This window comes from Thamnophis elegans, chromosome 1, assembly GCF_009769535.1.
Source record: "Thamnophis elegans isolate rThaEle1 chromosome 1, rThaEle1.pri, whole genome shotgun sequence".
NCBI lineage: Eukaryota > Metazoa > Chordata > Lepidosauria > Squamata > Colubridae > Thamnophis > Thamnophis elegans.
Genome location: NC_045541.1, coordinates 134,725,215 through 134,748,135, shown reverse-complemented (window position 1 = coordinate 134,748,135; position 22,921 = coordinate 134,725,215). Strand labels below are relative to the sequence as shown.

The following is a 22,921-nucleotide window of genomic DNA, read 5'->3' as shown; positions in this document are numbered from 1 at the left end:
AAAAGACTACTTTTATTGTGCTGATTTTTCTTTTTCTTTCTGTCTTTGGTTTTTTTTTTTACTGGAGTTTAAATATCTTATGGATTTTTATTCTGTGGATTTTTTTTTAATGATGCTTAGAAAACTGATTGGTAAATTTGCACATCCAAACAATCAATAAATGAGCAAATTAACAAAACCTCCTAGTTTTTATCAAATAGTAGTAAATTAGTATCTGAGAACCAGATATTGTTCATAACCCAACAATATGAGTAAAAGTGTGATGCATTGGTTTAGAACAATGATTCCTAACCTTTGTGCCTTAGTGGCCCAGGAAGGGAGGGGAGAACTGGCCCAGTATGCCTGTGCCCCTGCTGCTCAACTTCAACATGATCAGAAGGCTGGTACCAACACACATGTGCATGCAGCTCAACTTACACAAGTTGAGCTGTGCACGCATGTGCATGAGTTCTGGCCTACCGCTTACGCAAATCAAGCTCATTCGTATGTGTGCATATGGACTTCCCGTTTGCGAGACCCAGTTCCAAATAGGCTTTGGCCCGGTGGTGGGCCGCAGTCTGGGGTTTGGGGACCTCTGGTTTAGAGTATAAAATTAAAGTCATTAACCCAGGAAACTCACTGACTAATTTATTCTAAGGTTTGTTGTGAGATTGAAAATGTGACAATCCTGCATCTTTTTCTCCCATAAGCTCTTTTGCAGAACAAACTTGTTAAATTAGCTGAAGTGTTCTTATAACCCAAATCTCTTAAGAAAAAGGAAAATCCCTTATCTCTTTGGACAGAAAGTCACAGCAACAACAGGGCTTTGGGAAGAACATTTTATTGCTAAGCATATTCTTGAACAAAAAGGCAATTATGAAAAGAAAAGAACTGGGGGAAAAGAAAAGGATGGAGACAAGAAAGGAAACAAAAGTGAGAGATAACGGCACAATAACGTTAACAAAAATCTTCACAGGTCTGTTCAGAAAATAATAGTGAAATGAGAGAAGCGTCCAGACAGAAATGCACATGTTCCCCAAAATCTGTCCCAAACAAACAGAAAGAAGAAAAAAAGTGGGTTTTCCTAAAGAAAAAGAAAAAAGCAGAAAATCATTTCACAAGACTCCAAGAACAGCAGCAATCTTTTACAGACATCAAGATATAATCAACTCCATATATGTTTGGCCAGTGAGGCTGTTGAAAATCATTCTTTCACATCTTTTAAAAACCAGTCTTTCTCTTTCTCTCTTTCTTTCTCTGTTGTAGTGTAAAAAAATAAAATAAAAATTAAACCAAAGAAAACAAAACAAACCTCACACACACCAAAAATATTTGTTAGCCAGGTAAGCCTCTTCTCAAAGCATATGAGAAGGCTGCCTTCTTTTTATTGTTCCCATGTGCGTGTGTGCATTAGATAACACGTCTTCAAAGATTCATGCGACTTATAAACACCAGCAAGAGTAGATTTCTAAACCTAAACAGCTGATTAGATTTCATCTGTACACAGGAAAATTGTACATTTTTTTTTATTTGCCAGAGTCCTCTAAGTTATGTTTTTTCCCTGTTTCTATCAATCTTGCTGTCTTTCTTGTTTGATTTTATTTATTATTGTTATTTTTTGCACATGATATTTGTGGCCAGAAAACACCAGTTGATTATTTTTTACTGTACAGCAAGTTGCTCTTTAAAAAAATGGAAGAGATTAAAAAAAGAAAGAAAAGAAACAATCCGACAATTAAGTACACTGAATATAATCAACAACTCAATGAAATCTCAGAGCATTTTATGTACATTAGGGTACCCATCTAGAAATTACACCAGCCAAAAAAAATTGTAGTAAAATATGTAAACAAAAAATTATTCTTATTTGAAAATTGTTTTTCTTTTTGACACAGGTAACTGTGACAAGGTTAAAATGCACACTCTGTTCACATTTTTAAAGTTTAGATTTTTGCTGTTTTGTAAAAACATTTTTTCTTTACAACAGTCTCATTCTATATTAAGAGTTTAACAGCATTTCTGTTCCAGTCATCCCATCAAACATACCATGATAAATATATCTGTGTCTGTATATATATATATATATTTATATTTATTTATTTATATATATATTATACTATTAATAAGCTCCTTTATTTTTTCTGTGTGTCATAAGGACTTTTTAAATTTATCTTCTTTCATATAAAAGTCAAGGGATAGGGAGCATAGGGCAAATGGAAGGACAGCGAATCAGAAATGTCAATCTACAAAATTAAATTGTTACATATGAAACATACCATCATGGTTTTGTTTTTTTAAAAGCATAATCCCTATTTTGAATTCCTCTGTGACATTTTTTGGCTTGTGTGACATGTTGTTTTGTCACAAGACAAACTCCATAATCTTTCTAAACACTTTATTCAGTTGATCACTACTCTTTGCATTCATACAGTGTCCTCAGCCAAAGAACCAGACAATGGCTCCCTTATTTTTGCTTGGACTACTCAATTGAAAATAACTACTTTTGGTTTGATTTTGATTTTGTTGTTTTTGCCCCATAGTTGAGCAAATGGTAGTCAGACATGGTTAGGGGCTTCTAGTCAAAGAAGAAACTGTTATCCTCTTATGACTTTACTTAGAAATAACTAGAGCCAGTATCTGGGGTTGTCCAATTTTCAATGACCATCATTTTCTGCATGATCACCATCACTGCCTCTTCCTCATCTTTTTTTTTTATGTTAACAACTTACTGCAGACAACAGATTCAAGAGACAACACAACCTGATATGTAGAGCAAACACTGTGGATAGAACTTGAGTTCATATATGGCAACAGTCTTTATTTAGTATATTTTCCCCAAGATTTCTTCTTGACTTATGTCCTGGCTCATTCTCCCAAAACCTCTCACAGAAAATGAAAAAAACTCAGACAAAAAATATAATGAAAACCCCAAACCATTTTTTATTAGTAGTATTACTATTTCTTTCCCCCTCACATCTTGAAAAATGATACTCAGGCTGGACATGGCCAGATCAGTTGTTCTGTTTTGTTTCTAACATTTCCACTTTTTTTCTTTTTCTATTTTTTTGTTATTTTTTAAAATAATAAACTGAAAAAAATAGAGTACAGTCAAAGATTGTGAACATCATTAAAGACTCACTTGGAGATACGAAACAAGTAAGCCGTGAAGTTTTCTGCCCTTGCAGAACAGTTCAGCTGAGGAGGAACTCGGAAGGCTTTTAAGTCTGCCAACATGGATATGCTGGGGAGGCCTTCTTCTGAACACTATATGTGCTTTATAATACAGGAGGGCAGAGTTTGGGGACTCCAAGCAGTGATTTGAAAACTTAACAGTCAACGACTGAAATGTTTATGCTCAACATTGGTCTCAAACCGCAGACGGTTTCTCCCAATCTCGTTGGCTGCAACAGTTTTGGTTCAGTTATAGCTCATTCAATATTTATATATTTATATATAAATATTATTTTTTTTTGTTTTGTTTTTACACATAATATTCTTTGTCTTTGTTTTTCTGTTTCTTGTGGCCGCTCTTTGAACTCTGCTGCTTCTCCTTCATGAGCGTGCCATTGCTCTGGGCTGAGTTGCTGATGTAGTTACGCGTCTCATCCACCTGATAGGACCCTTCGTCCCTGTTCCTGTACTTGTACATGGCATACAGGAGGATCAGGATGCAGAGGGCAGCAGCAGCTACAATGCCGACGACCATTCCCGTTGTGCTGCTCGACTCACGGACCACCTCTGAGGCCCCCGGAACCCGTCTGATTCCTGGCTCCGTGGGGTTTGCTGTGGGCACATTACGGAACATGGGGGAAGTTATTAGCGGGCTCTTCAGTTTTGTGCTGTCTAGCTCATAGGCAGTGGGCAACGGAAGCAAGACTATATCAGGCTGGGGTTTGAGGTCACGGTTATTCATGTTGCCAGCTGGCAATTTGGGCACCATCCCAGTCGAGGACGAAGCTGTGGAGCGGATCAGCTCAGGGGACAAAGCTGTGATAGTAGTCCTACCAGTTTCGGAGACTTTGTTAGGTCTAAAGTCCTTGGCTTCCCACTTGGGTGCGTGTGCTTTGTAGCCACCTTCGAAGATTGAAGTGGAAAGACTTTTATCTGTTACCAAGGAGAAGGTGGTGTAAAAATCTTCATCATCAGTAGGGGGTAGGTTAGAGTCAAAAGTTTCCCCTGAGCCATACCCAGATATCACCAAGCCATCATCATCACAACCATCGCTGCCTTGGTCCGACAAGCAAGGTAACCCCGCCTCAGAGGTCATGGACAGGGAATCTTTGGTGGTCTCAATAATGGTGAGGAGGGGACGGAAGGTAGTGGGGAGTGTAATGAAAGGTGCACGAGTAGTAATAGGAGGGATATCTAAAGGGTCTTCTACAAGAAGTGGGATAACTAATTCACCTCCTGGACAGAAGAAAAGAAAAAAGGAAAAAGTTAGTTCATCTTGAATGCAATGCAAGATGTGATATTCACCTCAACTGTCACAAAACTAACTTCCAAGCTATTTTAAAGTTAACTATATCACCTCTATGTGGGCAGCTGCATGAAAATAGCAGTTTTTAAGCTCTTATCTCTCTCAACTGGGCTTTACATTTTGGTAAATCTACTCCCCTCCACCAATATTTGGATGCAGTTTCCCTCCTCTTTCAACTTTTCAAAAACAGAATGTATTTAATTTGGTTGTTGAAGATTGACTTGCCGAATTCTAACATCATACATTTCTTCTGTTCAATATAATATTCGAAGACTTTTCAGTAAATGCATGTTTCATTATAATAGCTAGTTAGTTAGAAATATGTTCACCCTTTCGTTTTAATTCATAATGAAATATTTTATAAGTAAAATCTCCCTCCACTTATGCTAACTTCTTGGAGACTTCATGAACATATCTGTGCAATTTATTAGTAGCATTACAGAAGAAGCTTGATATTGGCCTTTTGTGGGACATCTGTTGATTTTCTTGTCTATCCAACAGCCTTTGGAGTCCCAAAAGATACCAATCCGAATATGAACTGAGCCTTGTTAACTTCCAAGCTGTTTAAAGGTTAACTATATCATACCTCAGACCATTAAAATACTATTTCACTTTTAAAAATTTAGAATTGATCAAGGGAAGAAGCAAGCAAAAAGATACCAATCAGGTGCACTTTAAGATCAGTGTATAATCCAAATGACTGCAATTAGCCAGACAAAATGTCCATTCATATCTCCCAAGAACCTGGAAGGTTACATCCATTTCAGAATGCCCTATTTAGCCAAATGGAAATTCTTCTATCATCACTGCTACTACTTTCAGAATCAGGACTGCCTAGAATTTGTTGGATATTCTTGTTGAAGAAAATAATATGTGTACTCTTAAATTGTTAGAAGAAGAGTAAAGGTGCAGGAATGATCCTTAACAGCGACAGAAAAATAATCTGCAATACCTATATACTTCAAATGAATGTAAATCTCCAGAATGAACTGCATCCTAAAAAAATTAAAAGAATTCAATTGTCTGATCACACTTTTATGAAATAGCTTGAGAAATTCTAGAAAATGGATTTAAGTCAGATAGACTTTAAAAAAAAGGAAAAAGGAGTTTTCAGGGAATGATAAAAATGCCCTGGCAGATTCTTGTGTGGGTTATAAGGGGATTGATCTGAAAAATCTTATGTGGTGATTACCAGATGTGTTAGATGTTCTGCAAAACCTTTGACGAAGCAAGGAAATCTTAATTTGAAATACTTGTAACCAATATAAATTGGTATACCCCAACCTAGCATCATCAATAAAATATAACTGAAACAAATGTATGTTAAGCTATTCTCTATTAACTTGCTCCACTGATTCAAAGGCACTAAGTTCTCAGTAACCTTAATTGGTTGGGTGTGCAGTAAAGATATAATTTACATAACATTATTCTTGGAGAGAGAAGGAGATATACCCAGTATGTCACTCAGTAAATAACTGAGCCCTCCTAGTTCAAAATATTTAAATCCAACTAGAAAGAGTCTATAAAATAAATGGTATTGTTTCTGAAGAGAATGTATATTTTCTGGCTGAAAATGCAGTAATCATATGCAAAGAAGCATATTTTGGAACTGCTGGAAAAGCTTAGTTCTTAACAATGGAGGTTCTTGTTTAAATCTTCCTATACTGAGCAATTATTTTATTTAATCACTGCTATTGTTTCAACCTATTATTATCTCTTTTTGATTTTTATTGCTGCCCATTGTTAAGAATTGACAAACTTTCTGAGTTTGCCAAAAAGTCATTTTCTTTCATTTGAGCTTCACTACTGGTGAATTCATTAATCTATCCATGTAGTTTTATCATGTTCTATATAGCACTACAAAGGGACTTGCTATTGTTTGCTGGAATATTTTTCAACTTTTCAGTCTAGTCTACAGCCTTGGGAGTTTCCCACCCTATGTACTAATCAATTCTAGGCCTCCTTAGGTTCCAGAGCCAGAAAAAGTCAACTTAGTACCCTCACTTGTTGAGATCCTCAGATTTATATACAGGCATTGTTGGTGAAGGTTAGCATGGAATCAAGCAAGGTTTTGACTCCTGAAAGTTCCTGAGCATTATTCAAGGTCTATTGAGAATGCAGTTTAGCCAGCATTATATAATGGCATTTATCTCTCCTTAATTATGCCATCTGTGATTTAGGATTGAAGTTTTAAGATTGTGAGTTCTTAATTGCTTGTCTAAAGCATCTGAAGTGCCTTTGTTATGAAACTTTCTGATTTTTATAAAGGATTTAGTGCACAGCCTGAAATGTCACCTACCCAAGACTGGTGGAAAAGAAAACTTCTTTTTTAGACGGAGAATAGAGTTTGGAAATCTTGGCTGTTTTGCAATAAGGTGCAGGGATGTATCTCTTTCTAATCACAAGATTACTATAAGATTCTGATCTAAAAATCAAAATTTTCATTTTAACTGTTCATTTCATTCCAGTTTTGCTATATTATTAATAGCTGTTTTTTTCTTTATCTTATCATTAATGCTTGTAATCAGAGAACTAGCTTGATAGGCAAAAGAGAGGCCAGTTTCATAATAATTTAGGTTGGCATAGTGGGGGAGAATATTGGAGTTGTACTAATGTATAGAAATAATTTCTACAAAGAATTTTATAAAATTTGGTAACGTCATAGCAGCAAAAGCAGGGGCAAGTTCAAGAGATTTCCATGATGGCTGGGGGGACTATAATGGACTACAATAACCTTGGGAAACAGGAAGAATAGTCACAGCTTATAAAATGGTCTGATATATAAAATCTGACTCCAAAGGAGGGAAGGGTTACCCTTGAGAACGTGTCTCAAAAGAGATTCCCTAGTCTCTAGAAAGTAAAGGGAGGGGAGCAGGAAAAATGCTTTCAGACTTGCAAAATTCTGTTACTGTACCCTGTACTCATGTTTTTGGCTTCCTGCCTGGACTTCCTCAAAGGACTGAGAGGAATTCAGGACAAGGAAACAAAGAGCAAAGTGATGCTAGGAAATATTAAATTGAATATTTTTTCTTTTAATTTATTATTTATTTTTTAATCCTGCCTTTACTACTTTGTAGTAACTCAAGTTTGTGAACTTATCTAATACTCTTTCCTCCTCCAATTTTCTCCAGAAGAACACTGTGTTGCGGGTTAGGCTGAGAGAGAGAGTGACTGGCCTAAAGTCATCCAGCTAACTTACATGTCTAAGCTCTCCATATATTATGCTTTGGTTAAGGATCCAAAAGAATTCTCTATGTCTATAGAAGCTTATCCAATTTCCCTTTTTAATACAGGTCTTTGTATAGCATGGGTGTCAAACTCATGGTGTCACGTTGCTGTCACATGACATTTTGTGACTTCCCCCCCCCTTTGAGCAGCTAGGGTGGGTGTGGCCTATTTGTGATGCATCCAGGCTGTGGGCCACCAGTTTGACACCCTTGTTAAAGGTATATAAAAAGGGAGATGTGATTTCCAAGTACTTGGTTAAGAAGTGGAAAGCTCATGAATGCCAAATGCCTCTGTTTATCTGCTGGCCTCAGAAGTATTGTCAATACATTTTTATGTACTTCATGTGATAATATATTAAGAAAAATAGTTTTTCTCATCTATACTGACCAATCTAATATGTTCAGTTCCTATTATTCAGCTCATTATTCTGGCTATTGCTTATTTATTCAGAATATGAATTCTCAAACTCAAAGGAATAGCCAGAAAAATCTAAAGGCAGCCCACATGAATCTTGAGTAGCTGAATCAAGCTACTAATTAAAAATTGCTGGATTTAAAAAAAAACAATGTCAGACAATGGAATAGTTGAAAAAAAGTGGCTATTGTAACACTCTTGTTCATTTGAACTAACAAGAGAAAATGCAGTCAGGCCAGAGTCCTACATAAAATGGAATTCTTATAGAAGAGAATGTGAGTTTCCTTCTCAGCTGAAGTATATACATCCATCCTTGATTTGGTGGAAAGACTAGTCCAGAGGTATCCAATCTTGGCAACTTTAAAATTTGTAGACTTCAATATCCAGAATTCCCCAGCCAGCATGGGTCCCATGTCTATAACTCTTGAGATTGCCATGGTTCGACATTCTTGTGCTAGATTGACTTGCAGATGGCTATTCTCATTGTAATCTGTATCCATGTCCATCACCTGACTTACCTTCAAGGTAATCAATAGCTAAGCCTAACAAATTTTTACATACCTTGATGCTACTCTTAGGCAGTATGATAACAAGCATACCTTAACTTCTTTAACATATTTATTCCAGTGTTAAGGATGACTTAAGCTTATCTCACTCATGATTGCTAAGAGATAACGCAATGTCATATTGGACAAAATAGAGAAAGCACACTGCCAGGGCCCTGTGATATAAATGGGGACAAGCCCTCTATCTGTATCTGTACCAAATTTAGTTTGTTTAAAATTCTAGGTGTTGCTCTACCTAGACATTGCTACCTGGACATTGGTTACCCTAATAAACGTAGATCTGGCTGCCTCCTTTTCCCTATATAGTTTTTGCTTCCAGGAGAGGGCAACACACACTTTTATTGTGTGACAATAAAGTCAGGGGAGGGGGGAATTTGAAAGAGAATGCAGCACTTATAATGACTTCTGCTGCATTCAGGATGCCAAATCACCTTCTGTTTGTCCAGATAAAAATAAAACAGATACAATGAAGAAGCCATTCTGAGAGAATTGAGGTGTGTCTGTTGACAAATGGTATCTTTAGAAATGCAAACATCCAAGAGCTCCTGTGAAAATTGCTTCCCTTTTTCCTCTTGAAATCAACACTCCATATTTCTTAAAGTTAGCATTTTAAAATCTGGGTCATTTGCTTGTTAGAGTTGGGTTTCCTTTAAATTAGCAATATCACTAGGGAAATAAAAGGTCTATTTTTGCTTTGAAGGCTACCCTCTATTTTGTTTTATGGGTATATTTATAGATATATAATTCATTCCTCTGGAGCTGATCTCCAGTAAGGGCCTTTTTGACACTGGAAAAGATGGAGTGTTGAAAATTTAATGAGAGCCTTTCTGAACTGAATAGAGTTTGTGGGCAGATCAGGAATGCATAGAGCACCAAGTGACCAGCAATAGATAGAGAGGAGAAAACAATGGAGGGATAATTAGAGAATCCTCTTATTTTTCACTTTCCTGAGAAAGACAGTCCTATGACTGGTCAGGAGGACAAGACAGTGACAACTGTAACAATAAGGTCTCCTATAAAGTATGATGATAAATATACACAGGGACACATACCATTCCTTCTGTCCTCCCAAATGCAATAGAAAAACTTTAAATGGGAGCTGGAGTGAATTGCAAAAGTGTATTTCTTTTCACTATAATTCAAATAAACTTTTAGCAGAAAAAGATTCTGCTTTGGGGGGAAAAATGCTCGGATCATTATTTTCTCTTTTAAAAGAGAAAAGCATGGAAGTTTGTATTTTCATTGTTTTCTTTCTTTCTATCTCTTTTCAGGAAAAAGGAAAAAAAAATAGGGCATTTTTTAAAGTCTTCCAAAAGTTTGCTTTCTTGTTAGCTCTTTATGCACTAAGAGGATAAAATATTCAAAGCCACAATGCCACATTTTGCTTCTGGAAACCTGATGCTGATAAGAACCAGCATTAACAGTTAAGTTTTTTTTTAATATTCCCTTATCTCTTTCCAAGCTTAATTAGTTAAAGTTGACAACTCATCCCACAAGGAATGGGCTTTTCTCTTCCATTGTGGAAAGCCTCACCTGACAGCGTGACAGTTAAAGAAATTCACTGATGATCTCTCATGAATAAAGTTACCACCAGAAAGTTACCTCTCCAGAGTCACAAAAATTGCAAAAGTGTTGAATCTTGTGTACAAAGAGGGTGCTCTAATAAGCAGCAAAAAGAATGAAATTGGAAGCCAAGGATGTTGGTAGTTCAGTCGGCTTCATATCTCCTTGTCTGGACTTTTAAACAAAAAGATATTTCTGGACTATTGCTGAGGAATTTTGTTAGTGGTGAAATGTAAAAATGTTTGCCACCAGTTCTCTGCGTGTGGCTTGGGGGGATCATGTGATGATGGGCGTGGTCAACTTTTTTTAATTTTTAAAGCATTTTTTACTACCTATTCGCCCACACTGGTAGTAAAAAAATGCTTTGAGAAGAAAAAAGAAAGCGTCTGATGATCACAGCTGATGCGCACGATTGTCAGAAGCTTGTTAAAGCATTTTTTCCTGCCTACTTGCTTGAACCGTCAAGAAAAAATGCTTTAAAAAGCACAGGAAAAAGCTTCCGATGATCGCGCAGATCAGATATGAGCCATGCGATCGTCGGAACTGGTGCGAACTGGTAGCATTTTACCCCTGGATTTTGTATGTTCAGAGTTTATGGATGTGCCAATTTGTTTTATTTCCAGGGAGGTTTTAATTTTTCTGCTACGTGGTCTCATATGTCCTTCCTTTCAAGAACTGTTATATAAAGTAGATGGGCATATAAATGCAGAATGAAATTGTAAATGTTCTCCTTTTATTCTTAGTGCATATTCCGACAGATGGTAGCTCAGATGTAATCAGATGTTTGATTTGTCAGAAACTGCCTGGGAATATAATTTAGCATGAGCAACTGTGATTAACTACTTGGGTACTCTTTACATTTCTTTACTCAAAGAGGTGTTTGTTTGTTTGTTTGTTTAAATTATTGGCCGCCTATCTTACTACAGAGTAATTCTGAGCGGCTTACAATTATAAAAGGTAAAAATTATATACACTAAAACATCAATATTAATATAAGGCCAAGTACTATGGTCTAATTAAAAATGGGAGCAGAATGGGAGGGGAGGTGGGATCTGTTCTTAATCTATGCACCAAAATTCGAGACACTTAGGTCTTTAACAGCAAGAGTTACCTTTATAGTAACTCAATAGTCAGCTGATCCTAATACAGCCCAAGAAATAGAATATGAGGTGAAGGATGATGAGAAAGACATTGCAATGGGTGTGGGTCCTGAAAATGACCTGTTTCTAGTCCTTAGATGCAGTCCCATGGCTACTATCCCCATGGCTACTAATCCCGGGGCATTGTCCATAGAGCATTCAAGACAGCAAGTTGTAAATGCCACTTAGTTGATTCTGCCTGCTTTTGGTGGTCAGCTTGATCCTTGGTATCCTACAACACAACTGGGCAGACTTGTGCAATAGAGAGAGTACAAGCCTAGAGGCTAAACTGAAAAGGTAGCCTTTGATCTGTTTCTTTTTACCAAATACACTTTTTCTAAGATGTCTCATTTTGTTTCTGTCTTCTTTCCTTCCATTCTTTTTAAAAGGACCTTTTGTGCAGTAGTTGCAGCTTAGCGAGCCAGGTGAATTCCATTTTCCAAGTAATTATTATTTATTCTTAGAACTACAAATCCTTATTGTATTTGTCTGCATGCTATTCTTCAGATCATTAAAAAAAACTCTTCTGTTTTCACAAAAATAACTTTTTTTCACCTTTTCAGACATCTAGGCAGAAATGTAGAATGTTTATAGCATGGGAAACTGGACCAAAAGTGCACCTGAGAGTATCTTCTTGACCAAAAAAAGGAATGTGATAGTTATATTTTTCAGAACAGCACAGATTTTTGGGAGCCAAGGTAAGTAATTCCTTTGTTCTTTTTTGAACATCTATTCCAACATACAAAAGAAACAAGAGACAATAGAAAAATAGAATAATACTAGGGTGGGAAAATATAACTGATTGTGTTACCATCCTACAAAACATAAGCATATAATTGTCAACAGTACACATTGAATGCAGTTCATAAAAGCCAATGTTAAAACAAACATTTTGCATCAATTAAGTATAACTATGGAGCCGGAGCCAATTATATACTGAAAAATAATGGAAAAATAAAATACAGACAAAAGTGAAAAAAAATCTGAATGAAAAGTGACAAGAACAAGTAAGCCACTCTATTAAAAAAAAAGGGAGGGGGAAACCAAGAAAATTGAATATGAAAATTGTTCAAGAAAAAGTAAAAAAATGTGATTGGTAAAAAACAAAACTGAAAATACATATGAAATAGTCAGAAAAAAGCATCATACCACATTGATTTCATATTGTCAACTTACATCAACAAATTGCCCGCATGTTTTTTGGCATGAAAGAAAAATTTATAAAAGAAAGTTGTGTAAGAATGTTCTTGGATAAGCAGAATTGCCACATTCGAGAAACTTTTTTTATTTTGCTATTGTTTTTTTTCTTTTTTAAAAAACGTTTTTGTTCAAAATTATTATTTTCATTATTTTAAAGTATAATAATTATACACAACAAAGGATGATAAGGGAAGCAACAACACATACATCCACACCACGTAACATGAAAAGAAAAAAAAATCCTGCACTATAAGAAATTGGAACATTTTTTCCAATTGTTTTTCTTATTTATTTGGTTTTTTTCTGTATTCTTGAAAATTGTCAGAATTTTCCCTTTAAAAAAAAAAGAACGAACAGTTCTTCTGTTATGATTTAATTTAAAAAAACACTATATTACGTTTTTGCTACCAAATTAGTGTTTACCTCAGTAGATTGGAGGCATATTTTTCCCAATTACTGCTCCCATGCATCCAACATCAATAGAACTTACTCAAAAGCAGTGCTCAGTGGATCACATCCTCAGTGGGAATTGAGATTGACTCATTTACCCTTTCTTTCTTTCTTTCTTTCTTTCTATTCATTTTTTAAAAGAAAAAACTTTTATTTTTCCCTAAAATTTGGAGTGTGGGTGTTTTAAGGAATGGATGACTGCACATAAAATTTGAAACAATGCTAAAGAGAAGGAGGTGGGGAAGTGAGGGGGGGGAGTCATGGGAAGAAAAGATGCCTCAGGAGAATGAAGTAGGGATATACAATCTATGAGTGTACTACACAGATGAAGATGATGGGGGTGAATGTATAAGTCAGTTGCCATGTCCATGTAAGTGCGGAACGAAGTGATCTAGCAGCATTAGAGCTTCTGGCTGTAAGGAAGGGATGGGCAATATACAAAAACAAATGAGCATATTCATGCCCATCAACAAAAAGAAAGAACAGAACTCTAACATTGACAATCTCACAAACCCTAAGCTGCAACTTCTTCAACATGCAAAATTTACTAAGAAATATAATCATAATCAATAACTATAACAGTTTCAGTAAAGTTTTCAAATTAGAAGAACAATTCAAACACTTCCCTATTTAGAAAGCAGTAAAATATACAAATTAAATGTAATCATCAGATTGAAAAAAGAAAATATAATTTATGCATAGGAAGGGGAGCCACTTCAACTGCAGCTCTGCTCACTTTCTTGGTCTCCAGAATGTTTTCCCAGTGTTTCTTCAATAGTAAATATCAAAGTTTTCATTCAGTTTGAGGGATGAGAGTTCCCAGTATATTCAGACAAGCTAATTCAATAGTAATCCAATTGTCTTTTTTATTTTAAATCCTTATAGCAGTCTCATATTTAATTGAAGCTAAAATTATACTTTAAAAATTATTATTTTTTCCTTTAAAGAGTTCTGCAGTTGAGGTAGTCCCTTATTTAAAGAGAAAGGCAGAAAAAAAATAGAAATCAATTCAATAATGTCTATGTTGTCAGATTGGAACAAACCAAATCTAAGATAGAATTCTAACATTTGAAAAGAAAAGACATCAAAATAGGCATACTTTTTAAAAAAAAGAGCAATTTATTCCCAGCAAGAAGAAAGACAAGAACAACTGCTTGGGTTTTAATATTTTCATTTGATTACTGGTTTTAAAAAAAATCCACACACTTTCAGAGATGAATATACCAGATGCACACACCAAAAAGGAACAGACAAGGCAGTGTAGGGACACTTTTATCATCTCAATTTCTCTTTTTAAAAAATATTTTAAGTCCCTTTTTTATTAAAACATTTGGCAGGAAAGAGGCCACTGAAAACCATCCCTTTGCTTTCCATTTTCTTTTTTAATTTTTGTTTTGAAAAAAAAATTGTATTATTTTTCAAAAAAGCAAAATACATTATTATTGGGGAGAACGTGCAGTCTGGATGTACGCCATAAACAGACATAGGAAAATATGTAAGAAACTAGCTAAGATTGACACATGGGTTATTAAATAGCTTAATTTTATCATAGGATGTTAATAATAATGCATGCTTAAAGTAAGTTGCATTTAGGGAAAGTAGAAGAAACAACAGCAAGCTAGGAGTAGATGAGGAGGAAAGGAGAAGGAAGGTTAGCAAATGAGGCAAATTCAAGATAGAGGGTGTTTGCTTGCATGTCATTCCACAACTGTCCAGTAGGGGCAAAGCACATTCCAGAGGGCATTGCACAAGCTATGGGAAAGATAGTAAGGGCAAAAAGGTAAGATGGACATTGGAGACAGCAGTAGAAAGTCGGTTTGCAACTCTTTATAACACAAGTCCTGGGCATCAGAGCCATATGACCCAAACTTACAGTCCTCATTGACTGATTGGTTAAATTTTGTCAAAAAAAAATTCAATAAAGAAGAACACTTTACTGGAAGAATAGTCTTTTGGAAGCCTTTCCCAAGATATCCAGAAGACATCTGGTTAGGGAAGACTATTCCATAGGAATTATTACTACTACCAGTAATAGTTATTATTAAACTCTCTCTTTTTTTGTGGCAAGAGACATATGGTTTAATTCTTTGAAAATTTCCTGAGAAATTTCATAAGAGACAATTGTGATTGCTTTCATATAAGTATGCATAGACTCAGGCCATAGTTTATGTAAGATCTCTCAAGTACAGCTGCAGCTTGTTAATCTATATATGGTGGAGTATATAAAGCATGAGCCACTGGGACAGCACAAAGTATTAAATCTCCCCAGAGTATAGGAAGTTTGCAAATTAGTCCCAATCAACAAATGTATAATTTGCCAGACAATAAAGGAACACAATTGTCAGTATGTGCAGATTCTGATCACAAATCTAGGCAGTACAACAGGAGGACTGCAAGGTTGAGTCTTTTCAATATTATAAAGAGTTGCTGTTAATTAGCAACATCTTAATAAGCCCTGGAGCTTTGTAAATTTTAAAAGCCAATGGAGGGCGGTAGCCTTATGCATAGGAATATGCAAACAAAGAATTTAAAAAGCTCAGTTTATTGGGCAGCTTTCAAAGCATAGCCCACTGTACTTTCAGACCCCACTGAAAAAAGCAAAGGCAATTGCCAAGGGGATAGACTTAAAATTCCAGGTACAGTAATACCAATGTAAAAAGAGGATGTCCCCTAACATTTTCTTGGATATCTTACTGAAAAAAGTGTCCCGGTCTGGTTGAGAATGGGAAAGGTGGAAGTGGATGGAAATTAGCACATCTCCGAGGAAGGGTAGAAGTGTCAGGCCATTTTGGCCATCAAGATGGCCATGCATGGCAGATTGACCTCTGCATCTACTGGAGGTGTGTTGGAGATCTTTTATTTTCATATGGGAATTAAATTACAAGCAGTAACAGTTCAACCAAGACAAGAAAACCTGGCTGGGTTAGCTTCATGGACTGTAGAGTCTATATTCAATTAATGGGACTGAAGCAAATTGAGTTGTGAGATGTAATTTGGCAAATACTTGTAGAATACAGGAAATTGGAAAGTATTATTATTTTACACAATATAATATGACTCTTCATCATCACACTGAAAGTGAAGTCCTTAGATGCTATTCCCTGCTAGGATTCTTAGTCTCTGGCCTAATTTGGTTTAAAGACATTTCACAAATGGGCAGTTGTGCCTTGACCTGATTTCTAGTAGATTTCTGTTCACAGCTTCTACAATGTAGTCAATTACCATGGATTTAGTTTAAGAACTCATGTTAAAGCACAGAACACTATTGCATTCACTCCAACACTGATCATCCTGCAAATTAAACCCTAAAACAAATCTTTAAACCTTCGCCTTCCTTTAAATATGTTGGCCTTCAAACTTAAGACAATGCACCACAGTTCTAATATGTCTAGCCAGAGTTCTTGCTCTGCTACCTCCAGTGAATGGCAGAGCAAAATAACAGACTATTGCTGGGTGAATAAAGTGTATTTTTTTTTAAAAAAAACTCATTAGGATTTTCTAAAACAAAAGTATATTTGATATTAGCTTTCTACAAATCTATTTATTTAGAAAAGTATATCTTTGAACCTATGTTGAGAATGTATTTAAAAGTTTTTTAAGAAGCACACATGTTTGGGATAATGGTTATCTCCTATCCTCTTTGGGCATTTCACTTTTGCATTTTTCTTTCTCTTCCATCTTCTTACTCTGCTTTATTATATTGCACCTAAATACTTTTTGTCCATCCCTGTAATTATACAACTGAAAGTGATGTCTGTAATAAAATTTTCTGAACCCGGGAGTAAAAATGAGAATTTCCAAACTATTGAAGATCAAAATCAATATTTTTCCAGTATCAAATAATTGATTAGCAACTTTTCCATTGTAAGGAGAATATATATATATATATATATATATATATATATATATATATATATATATATATATATATATATATATATATATATATATATTCTTTATATATATTATATATATATAAAATCAATGCAATATAGGGCCCTTGAGAAATGAAGGCCAAGGTACACATAGCCATTTCCCAAGAGTACGTAATCCAACCCATTTCTCATTGTCAAAAGTCTTCAGACTCTGAATCTGTGAGAACTGGTTCTCTAAATTATAAGGTTTTGAGATTTGCACAATATGCTTATCTTGCCACCAACCCATTAAGTGTGCTACACGAATACAGCATGTATGTGCAATCTTCTGAAAGTGTCTGAAAGAATCTGTGTGGTCTTAGTTTGTCTTTCTGTTTTTTATCACCAGGCTACCTAACTGATTTGTTTTCAAAAGATTATCTGAGGATGAATGCAAGCTCCCCTTGACAAATCAATCAATTTTAGAGATAAGTTCTGTCCAAAGTTAAATGTTTCTTTTCCCATTTCCCCATAACCTTCAATCTTAATTATTATTGGGTGTAAATAATCTATACAATGACTTTTGTGTTCCTAATAACCATTACATTTGGAGCTTCCTGATTATTAATACACAATTACATAATAACTACCAAAAATAAAACTTCATAGTGAAGCAAATCTAATCAGACAGAATGTTCATTACCAGAAGTAGAAAACTCATCACTTCAATCTTTCTTCTATTATAGAATAAGATGTTTTATGACAAGATTTTAATAGAAAAGAATATTAGATTCTCTTACACTATTTCTCTTTATCTCTGTTTTTTTTAAAAAAATTCAACTTTATTTCATAGTTTAATTTATTTATTATCCCTGTATCTTAATTCATTAATTTTAAAGTGATATAAATGATGTTAAAGAAAGAATGTATAATATACAGTTTATGGTCATGATTTTTTTTAGATACCATATGTTGGATTACCAACACCTGGAAACTGTAGCATGAAACCTTTGTAGAATATCTGTTTTGGACTGGGAAATCTTCGATATATTAAAAAGGCAATTGAAGAGGTAGGCTTAATTTGTGTAAATCACTGATGGCATGGAGAAAACATGTAAAGTATAAAGAAAGCAGACACTAGGATCAGGAATCTACTTGACTGGAAGATTTAGATCAAGTTAACAATTACTTCACATAATACATAATTAACCTATGGCAATAGCTATGATTCTGGATGCTGTTAATAGGACTTTCACAGACACATTAATAGAAGACAGCTCTATCAATGTCTATTTAGACTTAATGGATTTGTGAGTGGGGAAGTAAAGGTTCCTCTCACACATATGTGCTAGTCATTCCTGACTCTAGGGGGCAGTGCTAATCTCCATTTCAAATCCAAAGAGCCAGCACTGTCCAAAGACATCTCTGTGGTCATGTGGCTGGCATGACTAAACGCTGAAGGTGCAAGGAATGCTGTTACCTTCCCATCTAAGTGGTCCCTATTTTTCTACTTGCATTTTTACATGCTTTTGAACTGCTAGGTTGGCAGAAGCTGGGAAAAGTAACGGGAGCTCACTCAGCATTAGGGATTTGAACCACCAAACTGCCAACCTTTCTGATTGGCAAGCTCAGGGTCTTAGCCATTGAGCCACTGCATCCCTCTTGTGAATGGGGGAAGGATTCTCCAAAATATCCATTTTAAGGAAGCAATGCTAAGACAGAGTTCCAGTTGCTTGATCATTGTGGAAAACAAAGTGCTGGGCAACTATGACTTTGGCTTGATGTAGCAGGACTATTCTTGTGTTCTTAATAAAAGACCCACAGTACAGCATATAACAAAAGCATTCCAGATTGGTGGTTATCAATTCTTAACTGTAAAATCTGGTTTGAACCAGTCAGGATCTTTGGAAAACTCTTTGGGTGAGATGGAGGTTATATCTGAGATTGTCTGACTTTTGACTTCAGGCTAAAAGCAAGATTTGTGCCTCTTGTTAATGAGCATGGGAAACCTATACATTTTAGGTTTTAGTTTCCTTTGAAGAGGATATAATGAATTTTTCAGATGTAAAAGATTATTTTGAGAGATAAGTCCTGCCCAGTCTCAGAGAAATAGCTGAAGAAGCTTTGGAATTAGGCTCTTCTAAATTATTTTCTTTTTTCTTAAACAAACATGATATCTATCTATAGAATCTTTTTTGGGGGGGGTCATTTGAAGGCATAAATACTCCACATGAGGAAATAAAGTTAGTTCAGTTCAAGATTATAAAATTTGTGGAGTCTTTACAGATTGGAAATGAAGAAAAGTCTTCTTAGTCTTTTTTTATTTTTAGGTAGACAAAGTCCTTGAACTGTTCCTAGGAAGGTCCTAATGCTATTAGAGTAAACCTGATAACATTATAAGAGAGTACATCACTATGATCAGTTAAAAGGAAAATGAGATAAATAAACTAGTGTAACTTATTGAAATAATAGTTTTGTGTTGCAGTTTGTAGTAGGAGTCAGAATAAAAACTAATCAAATAACCACATTAAAGCCCTAACAAATTATTCTTCATTAACTCCTTTATACCTTGAAAGCATGGTTGGGTAGCGCTAATTTAAGCAGCCCACATTCAATCATAGATATGTGATCTCAGATAGGGCTGCAAGATCTGTCTTTAAAAAAAAAAGTAGACTGTTAAATGGTAGCTCTTGTCTGACATCTAGTGAACATCCTGAAATCTGTAATCAAAATCTGGTAGCCCTAAACTGAAGGAGATTCCTATTCAGAAATCACTTAATGAATTACGTGTTTGATACTATTCAAACATATCCAGAGTTATCTTCTTTGTATCCCTAATAAATACGATAATGAGACTTAATGTAGTCTCATAGTATGAACCTGTGATTCTCCTGATTTCATCTAAAATGAAATCATTACAGAATATAATGAGCCAGAATTAAAAGTCCTGATCTGTAATGCATGCCATTCTAGATACAGGTTTTCTAGAAGAGAAATATAATAAATGAACCCAGAGACATTGCATATCAACCTTTCACAATCAAGTTACCTAGGATGGCATATGTGCAACAAGGGATAATATTTCTGTGTCTTATGATGGCAGTGGCAGTCTCTCAGTTAGTAAAGTTGACAAAACTTTCAGTGGGAGATACAAGTGAAATGACACTAGAGAATATGAAAGGTAATACATTAAATTATCATAACCTTCTGTAGGGAGAGCTGGACCTCAGGATGTGCAATTGTGATCAGATATGAGTAAGCCACATCTGAAATAATGTCCCCTTAAATGAATAGGCAAGAGAACTTCAGCAACTGCCTTTGACAAAAGTTGAAGGGATGGACCGCCTACATTTGGGAAACTCCACATTTGGGACTGCTGAAAGGACTGTGTTGTAGACAGGATATAGTTGATGACATATCCCTCCCTCTCTCTTGAAAGTGGGCTCCTCATTTAACATAGATGGCCTCTTTGACCTTTCTTTCAAACCAGTGGTCTGAAGGAGGATACAACACTACATCTACCATACAGTCCTTTCAGCAGTTCCAAGAACATTCCACACCCATTTGAAAATCCAGTTGCCTCTTGAAAAGCACCTTTGGGACAACTAAACAATTCCTACTTATTGAACTGATCCATGTTCACTTCACTTCCTTAATGACAGATCAGTATTCTTTTACAAGACTAAATACTGTTAATATAAACCTTTTAGGCAAGGATGAAAAACATGTGGCCCTCAAAAAATTGCTGAATGTTCTGGCAGCCTTACCCAGAGTTAGACTATAATGTTTCTACAGAGATTCTCAATTGTCCAGCTCATGGTTATCCCCAAGGTGCTATTCAAAAGGCAACTGGAGTTTCTTGGTTTCACTTTTCAGGCAAAAAGCTTCTTTAGAACTTTTGAAAAGCACCTTTGGGAAGATCACAATGTAGATAAAGAACTATGGTTTAAGAATAGTTTTATGGATAAAGATTTTTCAGTGTTCTTTAAGAAATAATTGGGAGTTGCCAGGTTTTCATTTTACAGAAGTATTTTAAGGGCCACCATAGAAACCAAGAAGCATATCTGGAAAAATCACAAAAATGTGCCGAGGTGGTGCAGTGGTTAACGTGCAGTACTGCAAGCTACTTTAGCTAACTGCTAGTGGCAGTTCAGCAGTTCAAATCTCACCAGCTCAAGGTTGATTCAGCCTTCCATCCTTCCAAGGTAGGTAAAATTAGGACCCAGATTGTTGGGGGCAATATGCTGACTCTGTAAATTACTTAGAGAGGGCTGAAAAAGCACTATGAAGCGGTATATAAGTGCCATTGCTATTGCTATTTTTATGCTGTCTACTATTTCAGGCAAAATAAATTGACAAATTTTGTTACAAACATAGACATTTTTAGATATTTCATTTATCCATGAATGAACTGACATATTGAACATAAATGAAAAATAGTCTAGTCAAATTTGATCTTTCAAACCCTAACAGAAATATTACCTGGGTCTGTAAATCATTTAAATCAGCCTTTTGAACTTGGTGTCCTCCCAATGTGCCAGGGATGCGGCTTCTAGAAGTCTAAGCCTACAAAAATGTGTGTGTGTGTGTGTGTGTGTGTGTGCATGTGCGTATGTATAAAAGCTAGTTCTTTCAGGGTTTCAATGGCAATGATCACTATAGTGATGATTTAGGATAGACAAAAGTCAAGACTTAAGATTTTAGACATGTTGCAATAGAATTTATTAATGCTTTCAAGGTTTCAATACAAATCTGCAGATGTCACTTTTTTCCTGTCACACTATAAGTCTAGTGACAGATGAGGCTAAAACAATATTCTTTTGTTGCTTTTAGGAGTTTGTATTTCTTTATTTTGCACATGTGCATGTACATGTCTATTTTTTTATAAAGTTTTCCAATATCTATAACCTTTCTAAGTAATAGTTGTAGTTATTACTGCAGAGCTATAATTTCCAGAACTTCATAAAGAGAACTACATTTCTTATAACCTCCTGATATGAAAAACCTTTGCTACCTCCTGTGCTTGGTGTTTTTTTCTCATTAAGCTTTTCTACACATTGCTACTGTTGGCAACTTGGACTTCATATTTGGGAATGCAGAAATCTGGAGGAAAAGAACTTTTCAATGTTATTCTGACACCGATTCATTTAAAATAACAAAACAACATACTAAGTGGGATTATTCCTAGGAAGATAATAGAAAACTAGACAAGAAAAATGCAAGTGATATATAGTTTACCCTCCCCCCCACATCTTTCAGGTGAGAAAGCAAAGGTATTCAGTCAGTCCTTCCCAAGATGTTAGGTTCCAGAGGGAACCTGGAATTTTTCATGAGAATCTGATGCACACCCTGGGTGATGCGTTAGTCATTGCATGGAATGAGGGCAATAGCCTTGGATCAGATTGTACCTGCTGATTCTCCCTGCTCATCTGTTCATGAATCCTGGAAAACGTCTGGTTTTCAGATGTGATCCAAGAGATGAATCAGCAGAAGAAATGCTTAGATGTTTGTTGAGCAAAACAAATAGCAAATTGTTTGTGGAGCAAAACAAATAGCAAATCTGACTGAATATAGGTAAAAAGCTCTTATCTTGTGTGGTACAATGAATGGAAAAAATCTGATTATTTCTCCACTGTTATCTCATTTGCAGATAGCTGGCCAACAGTGCAGATTTTTTGAAGATAGCCACAGCACAATCAAGTTTGCTTATTTAGAGAAGTTCATGCCTATTGTTCCTGAGAAAGTGACAGGGTCTTCAGGGCTATAAGTGGAGCTATTATGCATTACAGCCATGTCTCTCCTAGGTGTGGTTGGATTCAAACAGTAGTAAATGCATTTTAGAGTGAAAAGGCTCTGGCAACTTTCAAAGAACAGTAATATACTCTTTCTCAAGAAATCATGATTCAATACAACAGTTTTGGGTTTTTTTTTTCCTATCTCTAAATTTTCAGTTTTAGCGAAGGTTGTTAAAAATGGGGTAAACCTTCAGCTCCGGGTAACCTGGAAGAAATACCATAATTATCTGGACCTTTTCAGTTGGCTCTCAATTAT

General features: G+C 35.5%; 1 protein-coding gene across 1 annotated transcript in view; it reads right to left on the bottom strand.

Annotated features, from left to right (window-relative positions):
- Positions 1-856: 856 nt before the first annotated feature.
- The window catches only part of LOC116506152 (neurexin-3-beta-like), a 503,635-nt gene continuing 481,570 nt past the window's right edge, over positions 857-22,921 (bottom strand). The window contains exon 9 of the mRNA XM_032213810.1: positions 857-4,386. Coding sequence (XP_032069701.1) covers positions 3,461-4,386 — 926 coding nt within the window. The 3' untranslated portion in view covers positions 857-3,460. The remainder of the gene's footprint in view (positions 4,387-22,921) is intronic.